The sequence below is a fragment of the Myxine glutinosa genome, chromosome 6 (assembly GCF_964187855.1).
Source record: "Myxine glutinosa chromosome 6, kmMyxGlut1.1, whole genome shotgun sequence".
NCBI lineage: Eukaryota > Metazoa > Chordata > Myxini > Myxiniformes > Myxinidae > Myxine > Myxine glutinosa.
In genome coordinates this window covers 3,975,737-4,001,431 of record NC_136266.1, presented here as the reverse complement: position 1 = coordinate 4,001,431, position 25,695 = coordinate 3,975,737, and the positions used below count along the sequence as shown (strand labels likewise).

General features: G+C 49.0%; 1 protein-coding gene across 3 annotated transcripts in view; it reads right to left on the bottom strand.

The window, feature by feature from the left end:
• LOC137429548 (F-box/LRR-repeat protein 19) overlaps positions 1-25,695 on the bottom strand; it is a 248,856-nt gene that overhangs the window by 5,660 nt on the left and 217,501 nt on the right. The window contains exons 8-10 of one of the 3 annotated variants that reach the window (XM_078779568.1): positions 17,169-17,332; positions 15,595-15,756; positions 2,159-3,038 (exon numbers count right to left, since the gene is read on the bottom strand). In XM_078779568.1, coding sequence (XP_078635694.1) covers positions 2,746-3,038; positions 15,595-15,756; positions 17,169-17,332 — 619 coding nt within the window. In that variant the 3' untranslated portion in view covers positions 2,159-2,745. Of the gene's footprint in view, positions 1-2,158; positions 3,039-15,594; positions 15,757-17,168; positions 17,572-25,695 lie in introns of those variants that run through there. The other 2 variants (XR_013623757.1, XM_078779567.1) reach the window with 2 other exon arrangements.

Sequence of the window (25,695 nt, the reverse complement as noted above, 5' to 3'; positions counted from 1 at the left end):
TGGCCCAGGCGTTCGAAGAGCGTGCGGAGGTGGCGTAGGTGCTCTTCGCGGGACGCGCTGGCGACGAGGATATCGTCCAGGTAGACGTAGACAAAATCCAAGTCGCGCAGGACGCTGTCCATCAGTCGCTGGAACGCCTGAGCCGCATTCTTCAGACCGAAGGGCATGCGCAGGAACTCGAAGAGTCCGAATGGCGTGATGACCGCCGTCTTCGGGACGTCCTCCGGCCTGACGGGGACCTGATGGTAGCCGCGTATGAGGTCCACCTTCGAGAAGAAGGACCTGCCCGCCAAACGGGCGGAAAAGTCCTGAATGTGGGGGACGGGGTAGCGGTCGGGAGTCGTGGCGTCATTGAGACGGCGATAGTCCCCGCACGGTCGCCATCCCCCGCCGGGCTTCGGCACGATGTGCAGCGGCGACGCCCAAGCGCTCTCTGAGCGCCGAACGATGCCGAGTCGCTCCAGGGTAGCGAACTCCGCTTTTGCCACCGCCAGCTTCGTCGGCTCGAGGCGGCGTGCCCGGGCGTAGACCGGTGGCCCGACGGTGGGGATGTGATGGGCCACCCCGTGCTTGACGGCCCCCGCCGAGAAGGTGGGCCGCGTGAGGGCCGGGAAGCCGGCGAGGAGGCGGGTGAATGCGTCCGCTGCCGGAAGCGTACAGACCAACGTGGCCGGAACCGAATCGTTCGGCAAGCCGCTTGGCAAGCCGCTCGTTGAGCTGGGCAACGCACACGCGAGCGAGCTGAACGTCTCGGCCTGGACAAGCCGTCTGCGCTTGACGTCGACCAGGAGCCCATTAGCGCACAGGAAGTCCGCGCCAAGCAGTGCCATGGGCACGTCGGCGGTGACGAACGTCCATCGGAAAACCTGCCCTCCAAACCGCAGAGAGAGGCAGCGTTTTCCGTACGTACGGATGGGCGTCCCGTTCGCGGCAAGCAGCGCGGGGCCCCCACCCGCGGCGTGCTTGTCTGACGTGCCGGCGGGAATGACACTCACCTGCGCTCCCGTGTCGCACAGGTAACGGCGCCCGGAGAAGGTGTCCGTTATGAACAGCAGGCTGCTCGAACGGCCGGCGCTCATCGCCACAATTGAGCGCCGGCCCGGGCATTTCCCGACCCGGTGAAGGAGCACGGCGGATGACACCGCCGAGCTTCGTGGCCGAACTTGGCGTGGAACCAGCACCAGGTGGTGGAGCTGGAGGAGCGCGGCTGGCTCCGCCAGGCCGGTGGAGTCGACGGGTTTCCCCACGGTGGCGGTTTTCGCCGCGGCGGTGGGCGGGGCGTGGCGGCGTTCACGAGGTGCGTATCAGCCTGCTGCTGAACTTCAGCGTGCTGTAGAAGATGATGCTGTGGAACATCAGCGTCGAAGGCCGTGACGGCCACGCCAACGCTCGCCCGCGTGTCCGAAGCGGCGAAGTACTTGTCCGCCTCGGCCGCCAATGCTCGGGGTTCCGTTAGCCCGGTCCCGGCCAACGCGAGGCGAACCTGCGCTGGAAGTTGGCGACGGAAAAGCGCCCGGAATAGCGAACCGGGGGCTTCGTCGCCCAACAGTGACAGCATATGGTCCATTCGGACCGACGGGCGCGTCTCACCGAGCTCGGGGAGATCCAGGAGGCGGTCGGCCCGTGCGTCGTCCGTGAGGCTGAACGTGGCTAGGAGTAGCCGCTTGGGTGCCTCGTACTTGTGGCCGTCCGGTGGGTGGCGAAGGACGGACACAACTCGAGCGGCCGTGCCGGGCCCGAGGGAGGCGACGACGTGGCAGTAGCGCGTGTCATCGCCGGTGAGGTGCCGAAGCTGAAATTGGGCTTCGGCCTGGACGAACCAGACTTCGGCCTGAGCCTCCCAAAATTCCGGAAGTTTGACGAAGGCGGCCATGGCGATGGCGTCGCGTGTGGAAGGATCGCTCCGGCAGATCCAACGTCGAGGGTCACCAGTAAAGCGCGGCGTTACGCGCGCTGCTTGTGAGCAAGGAGGAAGCGGACAAGCGGTAACATACAAACGTCTTTATTGTAAGACTACACTGTAACACTGAACTCCTCCGGGCTGGTCGCCCGGTGTATATCATGAGGCCACGCCTACCCCTCGGGCGTGGCCACCGCCCACTTGGTGCGTGGAATGATGTCACCACGCCAGTGGGCTTTTGTGTCCGCCACAACGGCACATAGAAGTGGTTTGGTCAGACTGTTACAATCTGTCTGGCCAATGTGTGCGAGCCACGGCGGCAAAAGAGGCTATGGAGCTCTGAAGACTTCGCCATCAAAGGTGGATGGAGGTTATGATTTCACCCTCGTCTGTTTGTAAAAAAAATATATCAAAACTTTGTGGACGGTTTCAGACAAAATTTGGCAGGGATGTAGCATATGTGACAAGGACGAAGTGATTAAATTTTGGTGAAGATCCGGATTCGGATCCGGCTAGTGGAATCTTTAAGTGTTTCACCATTGGGAGATGGGGCCAAAAACGATACATAGCTGGATATCTCAAAAAGATATAGATGGATTTGGACCAAACTTGGTGGACAAGTTGTGTGTGTGACAAGGCCGAATCTATTCGATGTTGGTGAAGATCTGAATATGGATTCGGATATGAGAATTATTTAATTTTAAAGTGATTTTTCACCATTGAGTGATATGGCCAACCAGGCGGAGGTATGCTCTCTACTGAGTGCCGTTCTAGTTTTTATCGCGGCCGCCCCGTGGGTGGGACCGGCCTGAAGCATGGACCTCCCTCAAGGAGCTGAGGGCTGATCACGGGGCACACGGCAGGAAAAAGGTGGTCCCTGAGTACAGAGGGCGGGCCAGATGACCAGGGGTGGAGGAGGTCGGGTGAACGTAGGGAGAGTCACGAGGGTCGGAGCAGGACAAGTACAGAGAGTTGGAGATGAATATTGAAGCAAAAAGCATCTCTCGCTTTACTTCTGTGTGGCTGCCATATTTTCTCTCCTGGTCTTCCACTGCATCTTCTTCTTCTGCCGTCTTCCACCACATCGTTTCTGTGATACTGCCCGTTCCGAGCAGCACTTTGCCTGTACACCAGTGACCTGCACATACCAATCCCTGTTTGTGTCTTTCTGTTTGGCTTGGACTGTTTCAAACTGCTTGTCTCATACACATTTTCCCCAATATTCTTCACAAACAAAGGTACCTGGTGTTGCCAGGTAACACCGGATCCCTCCTACCGGTTCCCACAGCTTCTCCTTCTCCTTCATCCCACCCTGACCCTAGCCTCCTCTCAGACTCCCACCCCCCTCCAGACTCCCACCCCAACCCTTCCCATCCCTCCTCCCACCCCTCCCTCATCCAACCCCCTCCCCTGCCACCTCCACCCCACACCCCTCCCTCCTACCACTTCATCCCACCACACCGCTGTAGACTTTCTTGTCTTACAAACGAACAAACATCGAATAAAAGCATTTAAAGTTGATAAAATCAATCTTTAACTTTTTTTTTTTTTTTGTATACAAGATCGAGGCTCGTGAAAGAGCCAACATTAATCACACAAAAAGTCAAACCGACACATAAAACACAAAATAAGGGGAGCGGTAGACAAGATGGGGAGAGAGGAGCAAGGACACAAACACAACATTTGAGAGCAGGGACATCGAGAGAACTGTGGGAGGGAGAGGGCTTGGGGGGGGGGTGGTGGGAGAGGTATAAAACATATGGACACTGCAAAGACTTCCAGGAAAGAAGTTGGAATTTCAAAAAAAGTGTATCTGGGGTGAATTAGCGGGGGTAGAAAAGATCAAGGTTTTGGATGGGGGAAGATAAGAGATGGTGGTGAACAGCTGTTTTAAATACCTGGAGGGAGGAGTGGGATTGAAGAGAGTGAGGGAGTTTGTTCCAGAGGCAGGAGAAAAGGGGAATGAAAGAGTAAAGGTGAGCAGAGAGCCTAGATTTTGGCAGTTTAACCATAAGAGGGTTGCTGGCAGATCTTGTGCGACATGTAGGAATATTTGGGGGACAGAGCACAGAGAGAGCTGGGGGAGCAAAGCCGGAGAGGAGTCGGTAGAAGACAGAAAGACCACCTACCTGCCTGCGGGGAGAGAGAGAAATGCCCTCAGAATCAGCTTCATCACAGGAGATTCCAATGATTCTGAAAGCTTTGGTTTCAACAGTGTGAAGCTGAGCTAGGTGTGAGGCAGGAGCACCGGCCCAGAGGGGGGGGGAACAGTATTCCATTTAGCTGCTGATGAAAGCCTTGTATGTGGTGATGAGCTCAGGTGTGCCAAGGAAGGACTTCGCACGACGGAGGATGCCCAGTCGGCGACTGGATTTGGAGGCCAGCTTGGAAATGTGGTTTTCCCAAGAATGATCATGGCAGATAGTGAGACCCAAAAGCTTGAGCGACAGAACTTCTTGGAGAGGATTGTTGAGAAAGTAGATGGGAGGGTTTTTGCAGTCGGTCTTTTCGGAGAGACATAGTAAGAGTGTGAGATTTGTCAGGATTGAAAGGCATGTTGCACTTGTTTGACCAGTCTGTGATTTTGTCCAGGTCTGCAGAGAGTGAGGAGGCTGCAGACTGCCGATCTGAGGGAAGAGGAATGGAGCGGCAGAGACTGGAGTCATCAGCAAAGAGATAGAGAGGATTTTCCAGAGAGTCGGAGAGATCATTGATGAAGACCAGAAATATTACAGGGCCCAGAACACTACCTTGGGGAACTCCAGCCAGAACAGGCAGGGGAGATGAGAGAAATCCATTCAGGGCCACACGTTGACTACGACCAGAGAGGAAGTCCGCAAGCCATGCGTGGAGATTTCCATAGATACCATAGGAGGAGAGTTTGGTGAGCAGAGCGGGGTGCCAGACCGTATCAAAGGCACGTGATATGTCAAGGGAGACAGCTCTGATTTCCTGTTTGGCATTGAGGACCTCCATCCATTGTTGAGACAGCAGAAGCAACATGTCCAGAGTAGAATGACCTGGTCTGAATCCAAATTGATGATCGGAGATCAAGCCATTGGAGAAGAGGAAGGATTTGATATCCGAAGCAATGATGGATTCCATGACTTTGCTGATAATTGGGAGCAGGCTGATTGGTCTGTAGTTGCAAGGATCTGTTTTTGTACCTTTTTTGTGTAAAGCGCGAATGTTTGCTGATTTCCAAGATGCTGGCAGATGACCTTGAACAAAAGAGAGGGTGAAAAGAACAGAGAGAGGGCGAGATAGAGCGGCAGAGCAGGATTTTAGGACCCGTGGGCTGATGCCGTCTGGTCCAGTTGCAGACTCAGAGTCGAGGTTTGACAAAAACTTATCCACCTTGTCAGGAGAGAAGGACACAGAGTCCAGGAGCAGCTGGGTTCGACTGGGTAAGGTGGGAAGAGAGAGAGAGAGAGAGAGATGGGTTTGGGACACAAGATTTTGAGGCAAACACAGAGTTGAGGCATTCGGCTTTGTCACGTGCGGTGACAACTGTGTCGCCATTTGAGGTAAGGGAGGGGATGGAGGGGGAACAAACACCAGAAACGGATTTGACCAGAAACCACCAGGATTTGGAAGAAGGAGACAGGTTTGAGAGTTCATTCTTGAGTGTGGAGAGATAGTGCTTCCTGGCACTCCTGAGGGTAGACACACACTTGCTCCGAGCTTGGTGGAAGGAACTGAGATTGCCTTCAGTTGGATTTGCCTTCCAAGAGGCAAAGGCAAGTTGTTTCAGGGCATCTACCTCACCACAAGATTCAGTGTACCATGGACGGGAGGAAGGGTAAGACAACTGAAGACGAGATGGGACAAATCTGTGCATGAGAGAGAGCAGTTTGCTTTGGATAAATTCCCAGGAAGAACTGATTTCAGAGGCAGTAGAGGTGGGAGACAAGTCCAGATGATTGATGGCTGCTTGCAGACCGTGCCAGTCAGCCTGAGTGAAATGCCAGACTCGTCGGCGCTGAGGAGGCTCTCTGAGAATGGCCAGAGAGATGTCCACTTTAACAAGCAGATGATCAGAAGAACCGATTGGAGCAGAAGAAGAGCAGCAGACATTTGCAGGGAAGTTTGTCATAACCAAGTCCAGAAGAGAAGATACTCCATTGACTGAGATCCGGGTCGGGAAATTAACAGATTGTGTCAGTCCCAATGATTCGCAGAAGTCCTTTGTTGAGGTGCCATGGCTGGTGAGAGAGGAACCCACACCCAGCCAGCTGACATGACAGTTGAAGTCGCCACATATGAGGAAGAGAGAGTTTGGAAGAGTTGATAGAAGTTGGTCCATGTTGTCAGACAGCGAAATTTAAATGGAGTCATCACTGTTTGGAGGACGGTACAGAACACATATGAACAAAAGGTGGTAGCGGAAAGGAAGCCATAGCCAGAGGTACTCCTGGGGGTGGGGTGGAGAGAGGGCAGTGCAAGGAGAGTGAGGAAGAGAGTTTTTGATAAAGATAGCAACCCCACCACCAGGACGAGGCTCAGGTTTATCATACTGGAGGAGGGAGTAACCAGGAAGAGATATTAAGGAATCAGAGACATCTTGAAGGAGGAAAGTTTCTGTTCAGCAGATCAAGTCTGGATTGTCAGGAGGAACCTGAATGGAGAGATCAATCAGGTTTGAGCGAAGGCCCCGGATGTTTGAGGTCCATACCGTTAATGAGGAGAGAGGGGGAGCATCGGATGCAGGACAAGGGAGGGGAGGGGTAGGGTCAGATGAAGGATGAGAGGGGGAGGTAGGGAGAGCAGTTGATAGTGTGTCAGAGATTACAGAAGAGTTACAAGAAAGGGAAGGATGAGGAGGACAAAAGGTTTGATGGTGATGGGATGAGGCACAGTGAGGAGTTGTTTGAGGAGGGGCAGAGGAAAGTAGAAGATTGGGGGAGGTGGAGGTATGAGATAGAAGGAAGACGAAGTGGGGAGGAGGCAGCTTTGAGGAGGAGGAGGAGGAGGCAGAAGTGGAGAGGGATGGTAGGGGGGGAGATGTGAAGGGGAGGGGTTGGGGGGGAATTTTGAAGGGGAGGGGCAAGGGGGGAGTTTAGGAGGGGAGGGGAAAAGGGGGGGTTAGGAGGGGAGGGGCAAGGGGGGAGATTTGGAGGGGTGGGGCAAGGGGGGGAGTTTAGAAAGTGGATGATTAATGAAATGAATAATGATTAATGAAAGACGAACATTTATAACAAATTGGGTTTGTTGTGATTTTCAAGTTAGTGATCTGTTTAAGAACGATGGAGGAGGGGTGGAATGAATGTGAATTTAGAGCATGTTGTGAGGAAGAATTCTAAGAGATTGAATTTTTTTTTTTAAGTGGAATGAGTTGAAGAGGAAATTGAAAAGAACCTTTTAAATTGGAAGAAAAACAGCGTGTTGTAATATACCACTGAATAAAACACTGCAGGGGAAAGTTTAAACATATCTAAACAGGACTGTGAAGAACAATCTTAAATTCACAAAAATACCAACGGGGAGAGGGCCTAGAGGGACAACCACGAGTCATGTGAACAGGGCAAAAGGTGGAAGGCAAGGAGATAATGGGGGCGGGGCGAGACAGTGCACGTGGACAGAAGCACACGATTAGACAACAGCACACGTGGAGAAAGGGAAATAAATGTTTTTTTGTTTGTTTTTTTTGTGGGTGGGGGGGGGTTGGGGGGGGGGGTTTAAAACGTTAGACAAAGAGTAGATGCTTGGGGAAGTTCAGGGGAGAAGGGAAAAAATCTAAGAACCAAGTAACAACAGCGAAGAAAGGAACTCGATTTCTTTTGCCCTCCTGATACTGGAGATTTCCCCCCACAGAGTACCAAGGTGCAGCTGCGGAGCCTTCACACCGATCCCGTTGGTTCATTATTTTCATTGCACTCAATAAAGTGACATTTACGGCACATTCCTTAATCTTTTCTTGACTCAATATAATTTCCGGAACAGTAGAAAAAGTTTAAGTCGAATGCTTTGGCAATATGGAGAAGGACGAAAGATAGCCTCAGCTGGAAGATTTATGCTTAGTTATAAGAATCAAACTTTTTTTTTAATGTTCAGATTTCACTCCAGATTGATATATATTTCGTCCACGAGATCTGATCGTCAATTCAAAACACATATTTTGATTATATACTTCAATCAGTCCGTGAGAGTAGATCGTGTTTCCAAGGCAAGCCATATTTGACTAGGCCGAAACAATGTAGCAGTGAACACCCCTGCGAGGTGATGTTGAGCTGACCGGGGATAAAGCCTTTCATCCCTTCAAAAGGGGTGCCCTTATTTATCCAAACACCAAGTTTTCATTCATGCACTCCTTTGGAGCTTCCTTCGGATGCATCCAAAGTTTTGGGGTGCAAGGTTTCATGGCTTTTGAGTTATGGAGGATGGACGGGCGGACAGATAGACAGACAGACACCATTTATATACATATATACTAACATATAAGACCCGTCGCATTGCTGATGGGAATACCAAAGTTTGTGTAATTGCAAAAAAAACAAGACCGAAAATCTAACAGTGGTGTAACCGGGCTTGTAAAATATTACAAACCACAAACACATATGTTTAGCTTTTCAAACAGTTGTTAATGCTGTTTATAACATTAAAGAAGACATTTGGAGTAATCCCGACATCCGTGAGGTAAGCTTTTCTTTCAGAACTGAGGGAAGATCTATGGTAATATATATACCCCACAAGGATTGGTTAATAACATGCTATCAAAAAACCGAGGCAGGGCTTCCGCTTCCGGTTTTGCAGGTGAGGTCGAGTGTTTTTGCCAGCTCTCCATGCTACCAAAGTTAAGAATTTTTACATTTGTATTTTTGTCAAAACTGTATTTTTATTTGATGGCACAGTAGGCACCTCCAAGTGCCTACTGTGTTCCGAGTTAGATCTCGGTGTAAATCGTGCTTACCTGTGTTTAATCGTCTGTTGGTTCCTGCCACGTTTTCAGGCCTGGTTTTCCAGGCCTCGAGGCTTTGTTGGGTCCTCTCGGCGGTCGTTTGTGGTCCATTTTTCCAGTTTTTTTTTCACCCCATACTTCCCCGAACATCCTACCCTCTGTTTCGTCTTAATACAAAAAAAAAAAAAAAAAAAAAAATCTAATTTCCTTCTCTTTCCCGTGTTCATTCGTTCTTCGACCACGTGTCGTTCTTCGACTTCGACTTCACCCCTCCCCACCCATTTTTTTCTGTTTTTTTCCTCTCCTTCCTTCATAACTCAATCCTCTCCAGCCAAGACACCTTTCCAATTCAGTTCTCACCATACTTCTTCAACTTTATCCTTCTTCCTAAGATCCACTTTCACCTAACCTTCAAAAAAAACATGAACGAATAATTTTAAAAAGTAGGGCTCTTCTCCCGTACTAACATATTGCTTATACACCTCCCTGTTCCTTCGTTCTCTGTTCTCCTTTCTGTCAATCTCCTATCCTTCTGTTCCTGCTTCTGAACCTGTGCTGGAATCCTTAAGCCCCCTTAGGAATCCTTCATGCCCTCATTTAGGGAATTTCCCCAGATAGTTTTCACAGTTTAGTTTTAAAATGTTTAAACTTTCCCCTGAAGTGTTATATTCTGTTCTATATTAAAACACATTTTTCTTCTTCTTTAAAAGGTTGCTTTTGATTTGCTCACCAAATCTCTTCATTTCAAATAAAAATTCCATCTCTTACAACTCTTCCTTCCTACATTCCCTAAACTCACCTGCATTCCACCCCTCCTCCAACGTTTTCAAACGGATCTCTGACTTGAAAATCACAAGAAACTCATTTTACAATAAATGTTCATTTTCCATTAATCGTCCCAACACTTTCTAAAATCCAAACTCATCCTTCCCCCACCCCAAATTCCCCCCTCACCCATCCCTTTCAAATCTCCCCCTTGCCCCTCCTCTCATGAACTCCCCCTCCTCCCTCCCCTCCAAAAACTCCCCACTCACCCCTCCCCTCCAAAACTCCCCACTCACCCCTCCCCTCCAAAACTCCCCCCTCACCCCTCCCCTCCAAAACTCCCCCCTCACCCCTCCCCTCCAAAACTCCCCCCCTCCCCTCCAAAACTCCCCCTTCGCCCCTCCCCTCCAAAACTCCCCCCTCACTCCTCCCCTCCTAAATACCCCCCTCACACCTCCATTTCAAAGCTCCCCACTCCCCCTCCCGCTTCAAATCTCCCCACCCTCCTTTTTTCTCCAGTTCTCCCCTCTCACCCATCCTCAAAGCATCCTCCCCGCTTCCTCTCCCTTCCAACTCTTACCTCCATCTCCTCCAACCTTCTTCCTCGCTCTGCCCCCCCTCAAACAACACCTGACTGTGCCTCATCCAATCACCATCAAACCTTTTGTCCTCCTCATCCTTCCCTTTCTCCTATCTCTTCTGAAATCTCTGACACACTATCAACAGCTCTCCCTACCTCCTCCTCCTCATCTTACCCGAACACTCCCCTCCCCTGTCCTGTATCCGATCCTCCCCCTTCCTCTTCCATAATGGTATGGACCTCTAACATCCGGGGCCTTCGCTCACACCTGATTGATCTCTCCATACAGGTTGCTTCTGACAAACCAGACGTAATCTGCTTAACAGAAACTTTCCTCCTTCAAGATGTCTCTGATTCCTTAATATCTCTCCCTGGTTACTCCCTCCTCCGGGTATGATAGACTTGAGCCTCGTCCTGGAGGTGGGGTTGCTATCTTTATCAAAAACTCTCTTCCTCACACTCTCCCTGCACTGCCCTCTCTCCACCTCACCCCCAGGAGTACCTCTGGCTACAGTTTCCCCTTCGCTCCCAACTTTTGCTTATATGTGTTCTGTACCATCCACAAAACAGTGATGACTCCATCTACATCTCGCTGTCTGATAACATGGACCAACTTCTATCTACTCATCCCAACTCTCTCTTCCTCATATGTGGCGATTTCAATTGTCACCATGCCAGTTGGCTGGGTGTGGGTACCTCTCTCACCAGCCATGGCTCCTCAGCAAAGGATTTCTGCGACTCACTGGGACTGACACAATCTGTCAATTTCCCAACCCGGATCTCAATCAACGGATCATCTTCTCTTCTAGACTTGGTTATGACTAACTTCCCTGCAAATGTCTGCTGCTCTTCTTCTGCTCCAATCGGTTCATCTGACCATGTGCTTATTAAAGTAGACGTCTCTCTGGCCATTATCAGAGAGCCTCCTCAACATCGACGAGTCTGGCATTTCACTCAAGCCAACTGGCACGGTGTTCAAGCAGCCATCAATCATCTGGACTGGTCTCCCATCTCTACTCCCTCTGACATCAACTCATCCTGGGAATTCTTCCAAAGTAAACTGCTCTCTCTCATGCACAGATTTATCCCATCTCGTCTTCAGTTGTCATACCCTTCCTCCCGTCCACGGTACACGGAATCTTGTGATGTGGCAGTTGCCCTGAAACAACTTGCCTTCGCCTCCTGGAAGGCAAATCCAACGGAAGGCAATCTCATTTCTTTTCACAAAGCCCGGAACAAGTGTGCGTCTACCCTCAGGAGAGCCAGGAAACAATATCTCTCTACTTTCAAGAGTGAACTCTCAAACCTGTTTCCCTCTTCCAAATCCTGGTGGCGTCTTGTCAAATCTGTTTCTGGTGTTTGTTCCTCCCTCCACCCCCCCCATCCCCTCCCTCACCTCAAATGGCTACACAGCTGACTCCGCACGTGAAAAAGCTGAATGCCTCAACTCTGTGTTTGCCTCAAAATCTTGTGTTCCAAACCCGTCTCTCTCTGTACCCACCGTACCCAGTCGTACCCAGCTGCTCCTGGACTGTGTCCTTCTCTCCTGACAAGATGGAGAAGTTTCTGTCAATCCTCGACTATAATTCTGCAACTGGACCAGACGGCATCAGCCCAAGGGTCCTAAAATCCTACTCTTCCACTCTTTCACACCCTCTTTCTCTGTTCTCTTCACCCTCTCTTTTGCTCAAGGTCATCTGCCATCAGCTTGGAAATCAGCCAACATCACTACTTTACACAAAAAGGCACAAAAACAGAGCCTTGCAACTACAGAACAATCAGCCTTCTCCTAATTATCAGCAAAGTCATGGAATCCATCATTGCTTCGGATATCAAATCCTTTCTCTTCTCCAATGGCTTGATCTCTGATCATCAATTTGGATTCAGACCAGGTCACTCTACTCTGGATATGCTGCTTCTGCTGTCTCAACAATGGATGGAGGTCCTCAATGCCAAACAGGAAATCAGAGCCGTCTCCCTTGATATATCACGTGCCTTCGATACGGTCTGGCACCCCGCTCTGCTCACCAAACTCTCCTCCTATGGTATCCATGGAAATCTCCATGCATACATAGCTTGCGGACTTCCTCTCTGGTCGTAGTCAACGTGTGGCCCTGAATGGATTTCTCTCATCTCCCCTTCCTGTTCAGGCTGGAGTTCCCCAAGGCAGTGTTCTGGGCCCTGTGCTTTTTCTGGTCTTCATCAATGATGAAGCCTCCATAACCTGGCCCCATCCTACCTGGCTGACCTCCTCTCCAGACACACTCCCACCCGCAACCTCCGCTCTGCTGGTACCAACCTCCTGACCCCCTCCATCCGGACCAAATTCAGATCCTGGGGGGACAGGGCCTTCTCCATCGCTGCTCCCACCCTCTGGAACTCACTACCTCACACCATCAGAGACTCCTCCTCACTCACCACATTCAAAACATCACTAAAGACCCACCTGTTCAACGCTGCATTCAACATTCAACCCACAGCATTTAACCCCTGACTATCTCTTCTCCTTCTCCCTCCTTTTGCTTTAAATATTTCCCTATTGATTCTTGTCTTGTCTTTTTGATTCTTGTCTTATATATATGCCGTATATCGCTGCTGTTTGTTTTCTTGATTCTTGTCTTTTTGCAATTGTTGTTTTCATGTATTGTTATGCATTATGTTTTCCACTCTGTCAAAGCGCCTTTGGGCTTCTGGAAAAGCGCTATACAAAATAAATGAATTATTATTATTATTATAATGATCTCTCCATCTCTCTGGAAAATCCTCTCTATCTCTTTGCTGATGACTCCACTCTCTGCCGCTCCATTCCTCTTCCCTCAGATTGGCAGTCCGCAGCCTCCTCACTCTCTGCAAACCTCGTCAAAATGACAGACTGGTCAAAAAAGTGGAACATGTCTTTCAATCCTGACAAATCTCACGCTCTCACTATGTCTCTTCTAACAGACCGTCTGGACAACACTCCCATCTACTTTCTCAACCATCTCGAAGAAGTTCTGTCACTCAATCTCTTGGGTCTCTGCCATGATCTTTCCTGGGAAAACACATTTCCAAGCTGGCCTCCAAAGCCAGTCGCCAACTCGGCATTCTCCGTCATGCGAAGTCCTTCCGTGGCACACCTGAGCTCCTCACCACATACAAGGCTTTCATCCGCAGCTCAATGGAATAATGCTCTCCTCCCTCTGGGCTGGTGCTCCTGCCTCACACCTCGCTCGGCTTCACGCGGTTGAAACCAAAGCTTTCAGAATCATTGGAATCTCCAGCGATGAAGCCGATTGTGAGGGCCTTCCACTCACTCATCGCAGGCAGGTTGGTGGTCTTTCTGTCTTCTACCGACTCCTCTCTAGCCTCGCCCCCCACCCCCCCCCCCCCCAGCCCTGTCTGTGCTCTGTCCCCCAAGTACTCCTACAGGTCGCACAAGATCTGCCTGCAACCCTCTTCTGGTGAAACTAACAAAATCAAGACTCTCTGCTCACCTTCACTCTTTCATTCCTCTTTTCTCCTGCCTCTGGAACATACTCCCTCACTCTCTTCAATCCCATTCATCCCTCCAGGTCTTTAAAACAGCTGTTCACCACCATCTCTTATCTTCCCCCATCCAAAACCTTGATCTTTTCTACCCCTCTTAATTTACCCCAGATCCACTTTTCTGAAATACAGACTTCTTTCCTGGAAGTCCTAGCAGTGTCGATGTTTTTTTTTTTACCTCTCCCACCCCCCACACACCCTTCCCACACCTCCTCCCCCCAAGCCCTCTACCTCCGACAGATCTCCCGATGTCCCTGCTCTCAAATGTTGTACTCGTGTGCTTCCCCCTCTCTCCCCATTTTGTCTCCCGCTCCCTTTATTGTATGTTTTGTATGTCCGTTATTTTTTTTTGTGTGATTAATGTTAGCTCTTACACGAGTCTCGATCTTGTACACAAAAAAAAATATATATGTATAAAAATAAAAAAAATATCCGTATTGGTAATCGGGCATGCTGGTATTGCTATCACGGATCACTATACCAGTAATCGACACAGGCCGGTATCGCTATCATGGATCGCCATACCAGTAATCGGCACAGGCCGGTATCGCTATTGCGGACCACCATACCAGTAATCGGCACAGGCCGGTATCGCTATTGTGGATCGCCGTACCGGTAATCGGCACAGGCCGGTATCGCTATTGCGGATCACCATACTAGTAATCGACACAGGCCGGTATCGCTATCACGGATCACCATACCAGTAATCGGCACAGGCCGGTATTGCCATCACAAATCACCGTACCAGTAATCGACACAGGCCGGTATCGCTATCACGGATCACCATACCAGTAATCGGCACAGGCCGGTATCGCTATTGTGGATCACCATACCAGTAATTGGCACAGGCCAGTATCGCTATTGTAGATCACCATACTAGTAATCGACACAGGCCGGTATCGCTATCACGGATCACCATACCAGTAATCGGCACAGGCCGGTATTGCCATCACGAATCACCGTACCAGTAATCGACACAGGCCGGTATCGCTATCACGGATCACCATACCAATAATCGGCACAGGCCGGTATCGCTATTGCGGATCACCATACCAGTAATCGGCACAGGCCGGTATCGCTATTGTGGATCACCATACCAGTAATTGGCACTGGCCGGTAATGCTATTGTGGATCGCCGTACCAGTAATCAGCACAGGCCGGTATCGCTATTGCGGATCGCAGTACCGGTAATCGGCACAGGCCGGTATCGCTATTGCGGATTGCCATACGAGTAATCAGCACATGCCAGTATCGCTAACACAGATCACCATACCAGTAATCTGCACAGGCTGGTATCGCTACTGTCGGATCGCCATACTGGTAATAATCGGCACAGGCTGGTATTGCTATCACGTATCGCCATACCAGTAATCCGCACAGGCCGGTATCACCATTGCGGACTGCCGTACGAGTAATCATCACAGTCTTTCTAAAGCACATCCGATTCATATAAAATGACCAATTGCTTTAAAAACAGCCGAAAGGACAAATAAAAACGTCATTGCTTGTACAATGCTCAGGTGCTGAGGGTTTTAAAAATTAAAACCTACTGTACCTACTTTCTGATACATCTTGACGTCATACTTTCCATTGTTCCAAGTGCAGCCGAGTGCATGAAAGTTTTTTTTTAAAATCATGTACGGTATTTAAGGATTGTAAACACCTTTCCTTGATTTGTTGGTGATCTACCGATACTTTTGTGGATATACCGATTTTCTTCTCATCTCGTTTCTTTTTCAGTATACCGGTATATTCAAATTTCCAATGACAAATTATACCCATATAACCAGTATATTGATATATTGCTGAACCCTTGTATGCATATACACAAACTGGAATCTTGGCTTCTCAGAATTTTGGCCCTATTCCAAATGTGTGTGAATGTGCACAGGAAAAAAAAAACATGATTTAAATGCATGCACCCACCTGTGCCGTAGTCCGAATCAGCGGCAAGGAGATCCCGAAGGTGTGCGTCTCGCACACCCTCGGCCCAGCGCAGATCCAAGGCATGCAGAGGGGGGAGGCTGGCACTGCAGAGGCCTGAGACGGCCACCCAAGGGCACCCACACACAATGAGCTCTTGGAGTCCTGGTGGATGCATGGAGCAACAAAAAATGATCCATTTCCCACTTAACCATTGAACAGAAACATGATGTGGATGGAGCGGGATAATCATGGTTAATGGCAATGGAAAGGCTGCGAGAATAGAGATAACATGAATCGCGAGGGTAAAAGATGGAGACGAAGAAAATGACTCCACCAGTGAACGATTAGAAAAAGAGGCAATTAATGAGGAATTCATAAATAATTTAAGAGGAAAGTGATTTTGGATCAGATAGTTTGGTGGAATATAAGCAAAGTTGTGGATAAAAAGTAATCAGCCAGTAAATGAGACAATTGTTGGGTCAGTGTATATGTTGAGTGATGTACAGGGTCCGTCAGGGAGGTGTGACGATTTTCAGAAAACTCGTACACAGTTATTTTTAGTCGAATTTCAATTTTTTTTTTTTTAAAGACTACATATATAATGCCATGTAATACACTGTAACAAAGACATTTAAAAAATGTAATTCATGTTTGAAAAATGACCATCTAAATGGCGGCCGTTCTTGTCCAAGCATTCTTGCAGACGCGCGGAAAAGTTCCAGCATTTCTCAGCACAGCAGCATCCCTCAGCAGTTCCAGCATTCTTTCTGCGAATGTAAACCGCTGTACGAAATCATTCTGCTGCAGTTCTTGAACCACCATGATTTTGTACGTGTGATAATGAAGGTCCAAGTGCAAAATTCGACGAACTGATCTGTCTGACATCCGTAGAGCGCGAGCGTGCCGTACCGCTGACAGACGAGGGCTGGCCTCCACAGCTTGTCGAACCCTTTCGATGTTTTCCGGGGTCCTAACGGTTCGATCACCTCCCCGAGCTGCTCCCAGCCTCACAGATCCAGTTGTCCTGAAGTTTTTTACCCACTTCAATATTGTGTTTTGAGACGGAACGGCGCCACGTCGACCAACATTGAAGTGAGTACGAAATCTGCGCTGTTAAGCACCACCGAACTACCCGTGTGAATAAACGTCTCAACAACAAAGACGCGATGTTCAATCGTCCACAGCTCCATGGCTACTGAAATGGCGCCTAACAACGAGTAACCAACAGCCATCACGCATGCGCTAGACCCCCCACTTGCATTGTTATACCCAATTCAAACATGAATTACATTTTTAAAATGTCTTTGTTACAGTGTATTAAATGGCATTATATATGTAGTCTTTAAAAAAAAAAAAATTGAAATTCGACTAAAAATAACTGTGTACGAGTTTTCTGAAAATCGTCACACCTCCCAGCCGGACCCTGTATATGTCCAAAGCAAGACCGAGCGTTTTGGGTTGTGACACAAAGTGTAAAAGAGGTACACAATAAACAACGAGGGAAGTCCCAAATGAAGCATGTAGCAACACAAAGGTCATGGTGCACGAGTGGCCACAAGGATGGTTTGGGTTACCGGGTAATCTGTTGACAAGCCATGCCAGCTGCTTTTTGGACACGTTTGACCAGCTGAGGTCAAGAGCAAGTGGCTGCCTCCGGATTATCCCACTCAACATCAACGGGGTAACCGCCTTGCACTTACTGAGGTCCAGTCGTGTCCACAACCGACGGTCACAACACCTGGCAAAAGAGGTGGAGGTTTGTAAGTTACAAGGCTTTTAAACTGCAATACTTTTCCTCCCATTGTCACAGCGACAAGCAGACAAATATAAATGAAGACACGTTTTGCAAAAGACAACAATATTTCCCAAAACATGGTCACAGGAATAAACATACGGGCAATACCGCTGGCGCTCACCTGGTAGAATAAACAGTACACTGCACCGACTAAGGGTATTCTAAAACAATTCCAATGGTTGCTGGAAGACAGGGCAGCATATAGAATCATACTAACATAATCATAAGAGTTTAAACAAACAAAAAAATACCTATCTTTGGGGGAAACGCCCCCTCCCCCAACCCCATATACCTCCTAAGACCCCAATCTTTCTAATGCCTTGAACAAACATTGGTACATCATGGGTAATTAAGGTTGTGGTGAAGTTTCATCGAAATTGCGTGCAGTTTCTGAGAAGAAAGCAAATAACTATTTTTTTATTTTGCGTACAAGATCGAGGCTCGTGGAAGAGCAAACATAAATCACAAAAAATAAAATAAAAATCGGACACATAAAAAACATATAATAAAGGGAGCGGGAGACAAGATGGGGAGAGAGAGGGAAGCACAAAAGTACAACAGCAGAGAACAGGGACATCGGGAGATCTGTGGGAGGGAGAGGGCTTGGGGGGTGGAGGCATGGGGAAAGGGGGGGGGGGGGGGGTGCCGGAGAGGTATAAAACACATGGACACTGCGAGGACTTCAAGGAAAGAAGTCGGTATTTCAAAACAGTGGATCTGGGGTGAAATTAATGGGGGTAGAAAAGATCAAGGTTTTGGATGGGGGAAGACAAGAGATGGCAGTGAACATCTGTTTTAAAGACCTGGAGGGAGGAGTGGGATTGAAGAGAGAGAGGGAGTTTGTTCCAGAGGCGGGAGTAAAGAGGAATAAAAGAGTGAAGGAGAGCAGAGAGTCTTGATTTTGGCAATTTCACCAGAAGAGGGTTACTGGCAGATCATGTGTGACCTGTAGGAATATTTGGGGGACAGAGCACAGATAGAGCTGGGGGAGCTAGGCCGGAGAGGAGTCGGTAGAAGACAGAAAGGCCACCAACCTGCCTGTGGTGAGTGAGTGAAAGGCCCTCGGAGTTGGCTTCATCGCGGGAGATTCCAATAATTCTGAAAGCTTTGGTTTCAACAGCGTGAAGACGAGCTGGGTGTGAGGCAGGAGCACCAGCCCAGAGGGGAGAACAGTATTCCATTGAGCTGCGGATGAAATCCTTGTATGTGGTGAGGAGCTCAGGTGTGCCAAGGAAGGACTTCACACGACGGAGGATGCCCAGTCGGCGACTGGCTTTGGAGGCCAGCTTGGAAATGTATTTTTCCCAGGAAAGATCATGGCAGATAGTGAGACCTAAAAGCTTGAGTGACAGAACTTCTTGGAGAGGATTGTTCAGAAGGTAGATGGGAGGATTGTCCAGTCGGCCTTTACGGGGACACATTGGAAGAGTGTGAGATTTGTCAGGATTGAAAGACATGTTCCACTTGTTTGACCAGTCTGTGATTTTGTCCAGCTCTGCAGAGAGTGAGGAGGCTGCATACTGCAGATCTGAGGGATGAGGTATGGAGCGGCAGAGAGTGGAGTCATCAGCAAAGAGATAGAGAGGATTTTCTAGAGTCTGAGAGATCATTAATGAAGACCAGAAAAAGCACAGGGCCCAGAACACTGCCTTGGGGAACTCCAGCCTGAACAGGAAGAGGAGATGAGAGAAATCCATTCAGGGCCACACGTTGACTACGACCAGAGAGGACGTCATGCTTGGAGATTTCATGGATACCAGAGGAGGAGAGTTTGGTGAGCTTAGCGGGGTGCCAGACTTATCGAAGGCACGTGATATGTCAAGGGAGACAGCTCTAATTTCCTGTGTGGCATTGAGGACCTCCATCCATTGTTGAGACAGCAGAAGCAGCATGTCCAGAGTAGAGTGACCTGGTCTGAAACCAAATTGATGATCAGAGATCAAGCCATTGGAGAAGAGGAAGGATTTGATATCCGAAGCAATGATGGATTCAATGACTTTGCTGATAATTGGGAGCAGGCTGATTGGTCTGTAGTTGCAAGGATCTGTTTTTGCACCTTTTTGTGTAAAGCAGTAATGTTGGCTGATTTCCAAGCTGATGGCAGATGACCTTGAGCAAAAGAGAGGGTGAAGAGAATAGAGAGAGGGTGTGAAAGAGTGGCAGAGCATGATTTTAGGACCCGTGGGCTGATGCCGTCTGGTGCAGTTGCAGAATCAGAGTCGAGATTTGACAGAAACTTATCCACCTTGTCAGGAGAGAAGGACAGAGTCCTGGAGCAGCTGGGTTTGACTGGGTAAGGTGGGTACAGAGAGCGATGGGTTTGGGACACAAGATCTTGAGGCAAACACAGAGTTGAGGCATTCAGCTTTGTCACGTGTGGTGTCAGCTGTGTAGCCTTTTGAGGTAAAGGTGGGGATGGAGGGGGAACAAACACCAGAAACAGATTTGACCAGACGCCACCAGGATTTGGAGGAGAGAGACAGGTTTGAGAGTTCACTCTTGAGAGTAGAGAGATATTGTTGTGTGTGTCTACCTCTACCTGAGGGTAGACACACTTGTTCCGGGCTTTGTGAAAGGAAATGAGATTGCCTTCATATCACGTCATTTCAAGATTTCTTATCATCGGGTGTTTATGGTGAACTTGTAAAACAGGAGCAGGATGTTGATAATAAAATTGTAGGCAGGGGTTATAGCATTAGTGAAATCATTTTCCTCGATATACACATTCTGAAATCAGATCCTCTTAAAGCTTCTTCTTGCATTGATTTACTGAGGGTTGTAAAACTTGAGAAGGCAGTTGTTAATATTAAAAATAAAGATAATAAATGTTTCCTGTGGTCTGTCCTCACTCACCTACATCCTCAAAATAAGAATCAAGAAAGGGCAACGCAGTGAGTCCTGCAGACACTTATGACTCTGATAACCTTTCAGTTATATACCAGTTATTATGCGATTTCATACCATCAGTGGTGAACCGCCATTAAGGTATCCCATCCAGCTATGCTGTACCTTAATGGGAGCGATAAGTACCGTCTGCCAACAGGGCGAAACCAGGTCGGTAACTGAGTTTTTCATACACTGATGACAGTGAGATATATATATCTCTTGTAATGATATCTCATTCATATGATTTTGAAATACCGACTTCTTTCCTTGAAGTCCTAGCAGTGTCCATATGTTTTATACCTCTCCGGCACCCCCCCCCCCCCTTTCCCATGCCTCCACCCCCCAAGCCCTCTCTCTCCCACAGATCTCCCGATGTCTCTGTTCTCTGCTGTTGTACTTTTGTGCTTCCCTCTCTCTCCCCATCTTGTCTCCCGCTCCCTTTATTATATGCTTTTTATGTGTCCGATTTTTATTTTATTTTTTGTGATTTATGTTTGCTCTTACACGAGCCTGGATGGGATACCTTAATGGCGGTTCACCACTGATGGTATGAAATCGCATAATAACTGGGATATAACTGAAAGGTTATCAGAGTCATAAGTGTCTGCAGGACTCTCTGCGTTGCCCTGATGAGCTCCAACAGGGCGAAACCAGGTCGGTAACTGAGTTTTTCATACACTTATGACAGTATCGGAACAAAGATGAAAATTATGCTCTGTCGGATAGTTCTTCTGAGAGCTTGACAGGCAGAGCATACGTACATGGCGGAGACGTCATTACGTGTGCTCATTAAAAGCTGGAAAACTGAAATTATATTTAGATTGGTTACTCCTGGCTGCATCCAGGCGATTCCATATGAGTGGATACCAGAGATAATGTGCCATGTGGCAGACGGTACTAATCGCTCCCATTAAGGTACAGCATAGCTGGATGGGATACCTTAATGGCGGTTCACCACTGATGGTATGAAATCGCATAACTGATATGTATGTATGTATGTATGTATGTATGTATGTGTGTGTGTGTGTGTGTGTGTGTGTGTGTGTGTGTGTGTGTGTGTGTGTGTATATATATATGAAATCGCATAACTGATATATATGTATGGATGTATGTATGTATGTATATATATATATATATATATATATATATATATATATATATATATATATATATATATATATATATATATATATATATATATATATATATTGTTGCGAATATGGAATTTGGCCTCCATATCCGCTTGTAAATATTCCCCTATTTCCCCAATACTCCCCAACTATCCCCAATCCCCCATTCCCTAGTCCCATTGTCTGTAAACAACAATCAGTAGAGCCGACCTTCCCCTTTTTCCCCCATTAAATGTCGTGCCCAGGTCCACCGCATCACACGTAGACAACTTTCGGACATCTTGCTAGTTATTCTTAGTCTATGTCAGTTAAGGACTCGTTTCCATTAATTATGACTCTTCGTTGCACCAGAATGTGATTATATGGCACCAGTAGTGAGTTTAGGACCTTTCCCATACCTCCTCCCATCTTCTTCGCCAAACAACAACAACAACAACAGAGGGGCACGGCGCTGCGCGGGGGGGGGAGTGTGCGTCCTGACACCGGCTCGGTTAGCCGCCATTGACAATGCGCTCCAGACCATGCGCTCCACGGGGTTACCACAAAGGGGCTGGCTGTCAGCTCCTCGTCAAGGGCGGAGCCTGGTAAACCCCCCGCACGCACCCAATGAGAAGCAACGTGCCGATTCCACGAGGCGGAGCTAACGAGCCGAGGGCGTGTCACTCCCCGCCGGATATACGCGGCCACGTAGCGGACGTGACGTGAGATGCGCCCCCAGCTTGAGCAGACAAGACGCCATCCGAGCGCTGCGACCTCCCGCATCTCTGGACCGGACCGGGTCGATTCTGCCCTGAGCCCAGGTGCACCTGGAGCCATCGCTACCCGCCTGTCCTTTCCATCAATCCCCGTGTGAGTCAGCTTTGTCCCGTTTATCTGTCGTCTGTTGGGAATAATATAAGATTGTGTCTAAGTGCTTGTCTTTCTATGTTGTACCTCTCGTCCCTGTAATCTGACCTTCCGAACGAATATAATCTCCTCCGGAGGTCTTGAGAACTGAACCCTGGGTGTCGTGTCATTTGAAACCCAGCCGTGTGTCCTTTTCCTTTATTGCCTTTATTGACCTAGCGTAGCGCGATTAGTCAACTTTCGAGTATAATCGGGTAACTTGTGCAGACGTGGTCATACCAAAACCGCTCGGTAAATAACATCTAAGCCACGTCTGTAACAATTGGTGTCGAGGAGTGGAATTCGAACCCGGGACTAAATTTATTAGGCCCAAATTTGTAACAAGTAGAATCGATTCGGAGCGCGTTTCCCGCGCGAAATTATAACGGCCGAAATTTGTTTTGTTGTATAAAAACCCGAATTTTGAAAGTCGCGCTATGGCAGACCAAGACAGCTGGGGTCCGGTAGGGGAGAGTGAGGCAGGGTCGGTCCAGGACCAAATTGAGGGACGCGAGGAGAGCGAAGCAGTGAGGGCGGCAGGGTCGCAAAATAGCGTGGTCGCGCACGTGGGTGTAGCGGCACCAAATTTAGCCGCGGCCGTGGTCGCGGTAGCCGAACCCGAGATGCCAATGAATTGGAACCTGTTTATGAAACAGATGATGGCCTTTATGGTAAAAACAGACGATAATTTCAAAGGGATGGAAAACAGGATGGGAAACCAAATGGGGGTAATGAGGGACGAAGCGAGGGGTACCAGTGAGGGGTTAGACAATAATTTTGAGGAGTTAGACAAGAAATTTGGGAGGTTAGACAATAATTTTGAGGGGTTAGACAACGGGATAAAAGAGGTGAGAAATGGGTTAATGGGGGTAGAAAACAGAATGGCCGCTCAAGAGAATCAGATAGAGGGAGTGAAACATGGGTTAATGGGGGTAGAAAACAGAATGGCCGCTCAAGAGAATCAGATAGAGGGAGTGAAACATGGGTTAACGGGGGTAGAAAACAGAATGGCCGCTCAAGAGAATCAAATGGAAGGGATGCAAAAAGGGTTAGAGGGGTTAGAAAACACCATGGAAGGCAAATTGAGGGACATGAGGGACCAAGCGGAAAGGGAAGTTAACCAAATGGGGCAGCAGATAGAGGGGGTCAGAATGGGGGTAGAAACCAAACTGGATGCTCACAGGGAGGAGATGGAGCAGATGAGGGTGGCATCTGGGCAGGAGATGCAAGTGATGGGAGAGGAGATCAGAAGAGGAGTGAGTGAGGAGGTCGGAGGAGTGCGCGAGGAGGTGAGGCACTGTAAGGAGCACATGGAGAAGGAGGTGAGAAAGGGGACTGTAAAGTTACAATGGGGCATAGAGGACCTGACGCAGGAGGTGGAGCAGCTGACGGTGGGACAAACGGAGTTAGTGGAGCAGGTTCAAAGGAACACTGCGGTATTAGGAGGTTTAAAAGCGACACAAAACGACATAAAAAACGACTTGATAGCGACAAAGAGGGAATGTCAGATGGTACGTGAGGGACTGACAACGAGGTTGGACGAGGTGATAGAGGTAATGGAGACGAAGGACCGGCAGGTGAGGACGCACATGGAAACGGTCAAGGTAGCCTTGGAGGACGAGCTTGAGGAGACGTACCGGGGAATAAAAGAGGTGAAGCACAAATTAGAAGAAGTGGAAGAAGGGATGAGCGAAATTAAGAAGCGACGGAGAGGGGATAAGAAGGAGATAAAAGAGGAGATAAAAGAATTGGTCCAAAGTCTGTGTTTGGATCGTGATGATGTGCTCATTAACCGGATGAGGGATTCGCAGGTGATGGAGGAGAAACGAAGAGGAAGAGGACCCGGTGTAAGTGGTGACCAATATGGTCGTGCGTATGATGCGCCAGGGGATTTAATAAGTGTGGGGGTCGAGATAGACCCGGGTGTTCGTGAGAGGCCGTTGGTGAAGTGTGCGACAGGTCTGGTGTGCGAAAAAGGAGGTGTGCGAGAAAGTCCGACTCTGGGGTGTGTGAGGAAAAAGTGCGTGCCAAGGAGTGAGGGTGCTGGCGAGAGTGAGTCGGTCGTAGCGCGTGTGCGAGGGAGCACATGGAAGCGCGGTGTGGTAAGTGTTACAGAGGGTGTAACGGGAGAGTGTGCGCGAGAAAGGTGTGTGACGGACAGGTGCATGGGGAAAGAGTGCGCTGTCAAAGGCAAGGAAGAATGCACACCTGTGGTGAGTGTTACAGAGGGTGTAACGGGAGAGTGTGCGCGAGAAAGGTGTGTGACGGACAGGTGCATGAGGAAAGAGTGCGCTGTCAAGAGTAAGGGTGAGTGCGCTGTCAAGAATGGAGGTGAGAGTAGTGAGAGTGACAAGGAGAGTGAGTTGGTTGTGACAGGTGAGCGAGGATGTACACCTGGGATGGAAGGATGCACACCTGGAATGGTAGAGCGTGAGTGGGAATGCACGCTGGAGTTGGTGGTGAGGCACGTGGTAGGATGTGCGAGTGAGAGCACACCTGTGATTGTCACAGAGGAGGTGACAGAGGAGGGGGCGCGAAGAGGTGTATTGGTGAGGTGTGCGAGCAACGAATGTGTGCCACAGTGTTCGGTGGTCAGGTGTGTGACCAAGGCTGTGAGTGGAATGGGTGTACCTGGGTGTGTAAGGAAAGGTACGAGGAGCATGGGCACGGCTGGATGTGTGAGCAAGGAACGGGCTGCGGGGTGTAAGCATGCAGGTGAAGCATCGACGTTACACGGGTTAGAGGTTAGAGCGACTTTTAGCCGAAGCGGGCCCTCGGTGCGTGCCGGGCCTCGCTTTGAACGGCCGCGTCCAGGCTCCACTAGGTGGAGCGGGCAGCTGGATAGGAAGGGTCGTCATGGCGACCACGTTTTGTGGAGACGTGCCGGCAGGTCGAGATCGGGACATTGGATGGCTCCACGCCGAGGGGGTGCGTGGGATCTTGGCCCGGGTAAGCCCCCGTCCCTGTCCCGAATGCCGGACGCATCCAGCCGCAGGCACAAAACAACCAGCATCCATTGCTTGGCTTTACGAAGCCGGGCTTTGGACAGGAATTGGCGCACCGAGAGGCAGTAGTGAGTAGACTGGGTGATGAGGTTAGTGTTTTGGACCCAAAATTAGAGAAAAACAAAATTTGATGATTGGCAAGGGATTGGCAGTAGTGATTGGCAGATGATGGGTAGTGATTGGCAAATTTTTAATTTGTTGAAATTTGATGTGCGAAATTGGTAGTGAGAGACCCCCGATGTGGTGGGATGGCAAATCCACCATCCTTCCCATGTGGGGGCAAAGGAGCACTAGATTATGGGGTGTATGGCAGTGAAAACTAGCCCGGGTGGGTTAGGTTATATTGATAGGGCCCTAGAAGATGACATTAGGTGACGTTAAGGTTAGTTAGTGACTGATA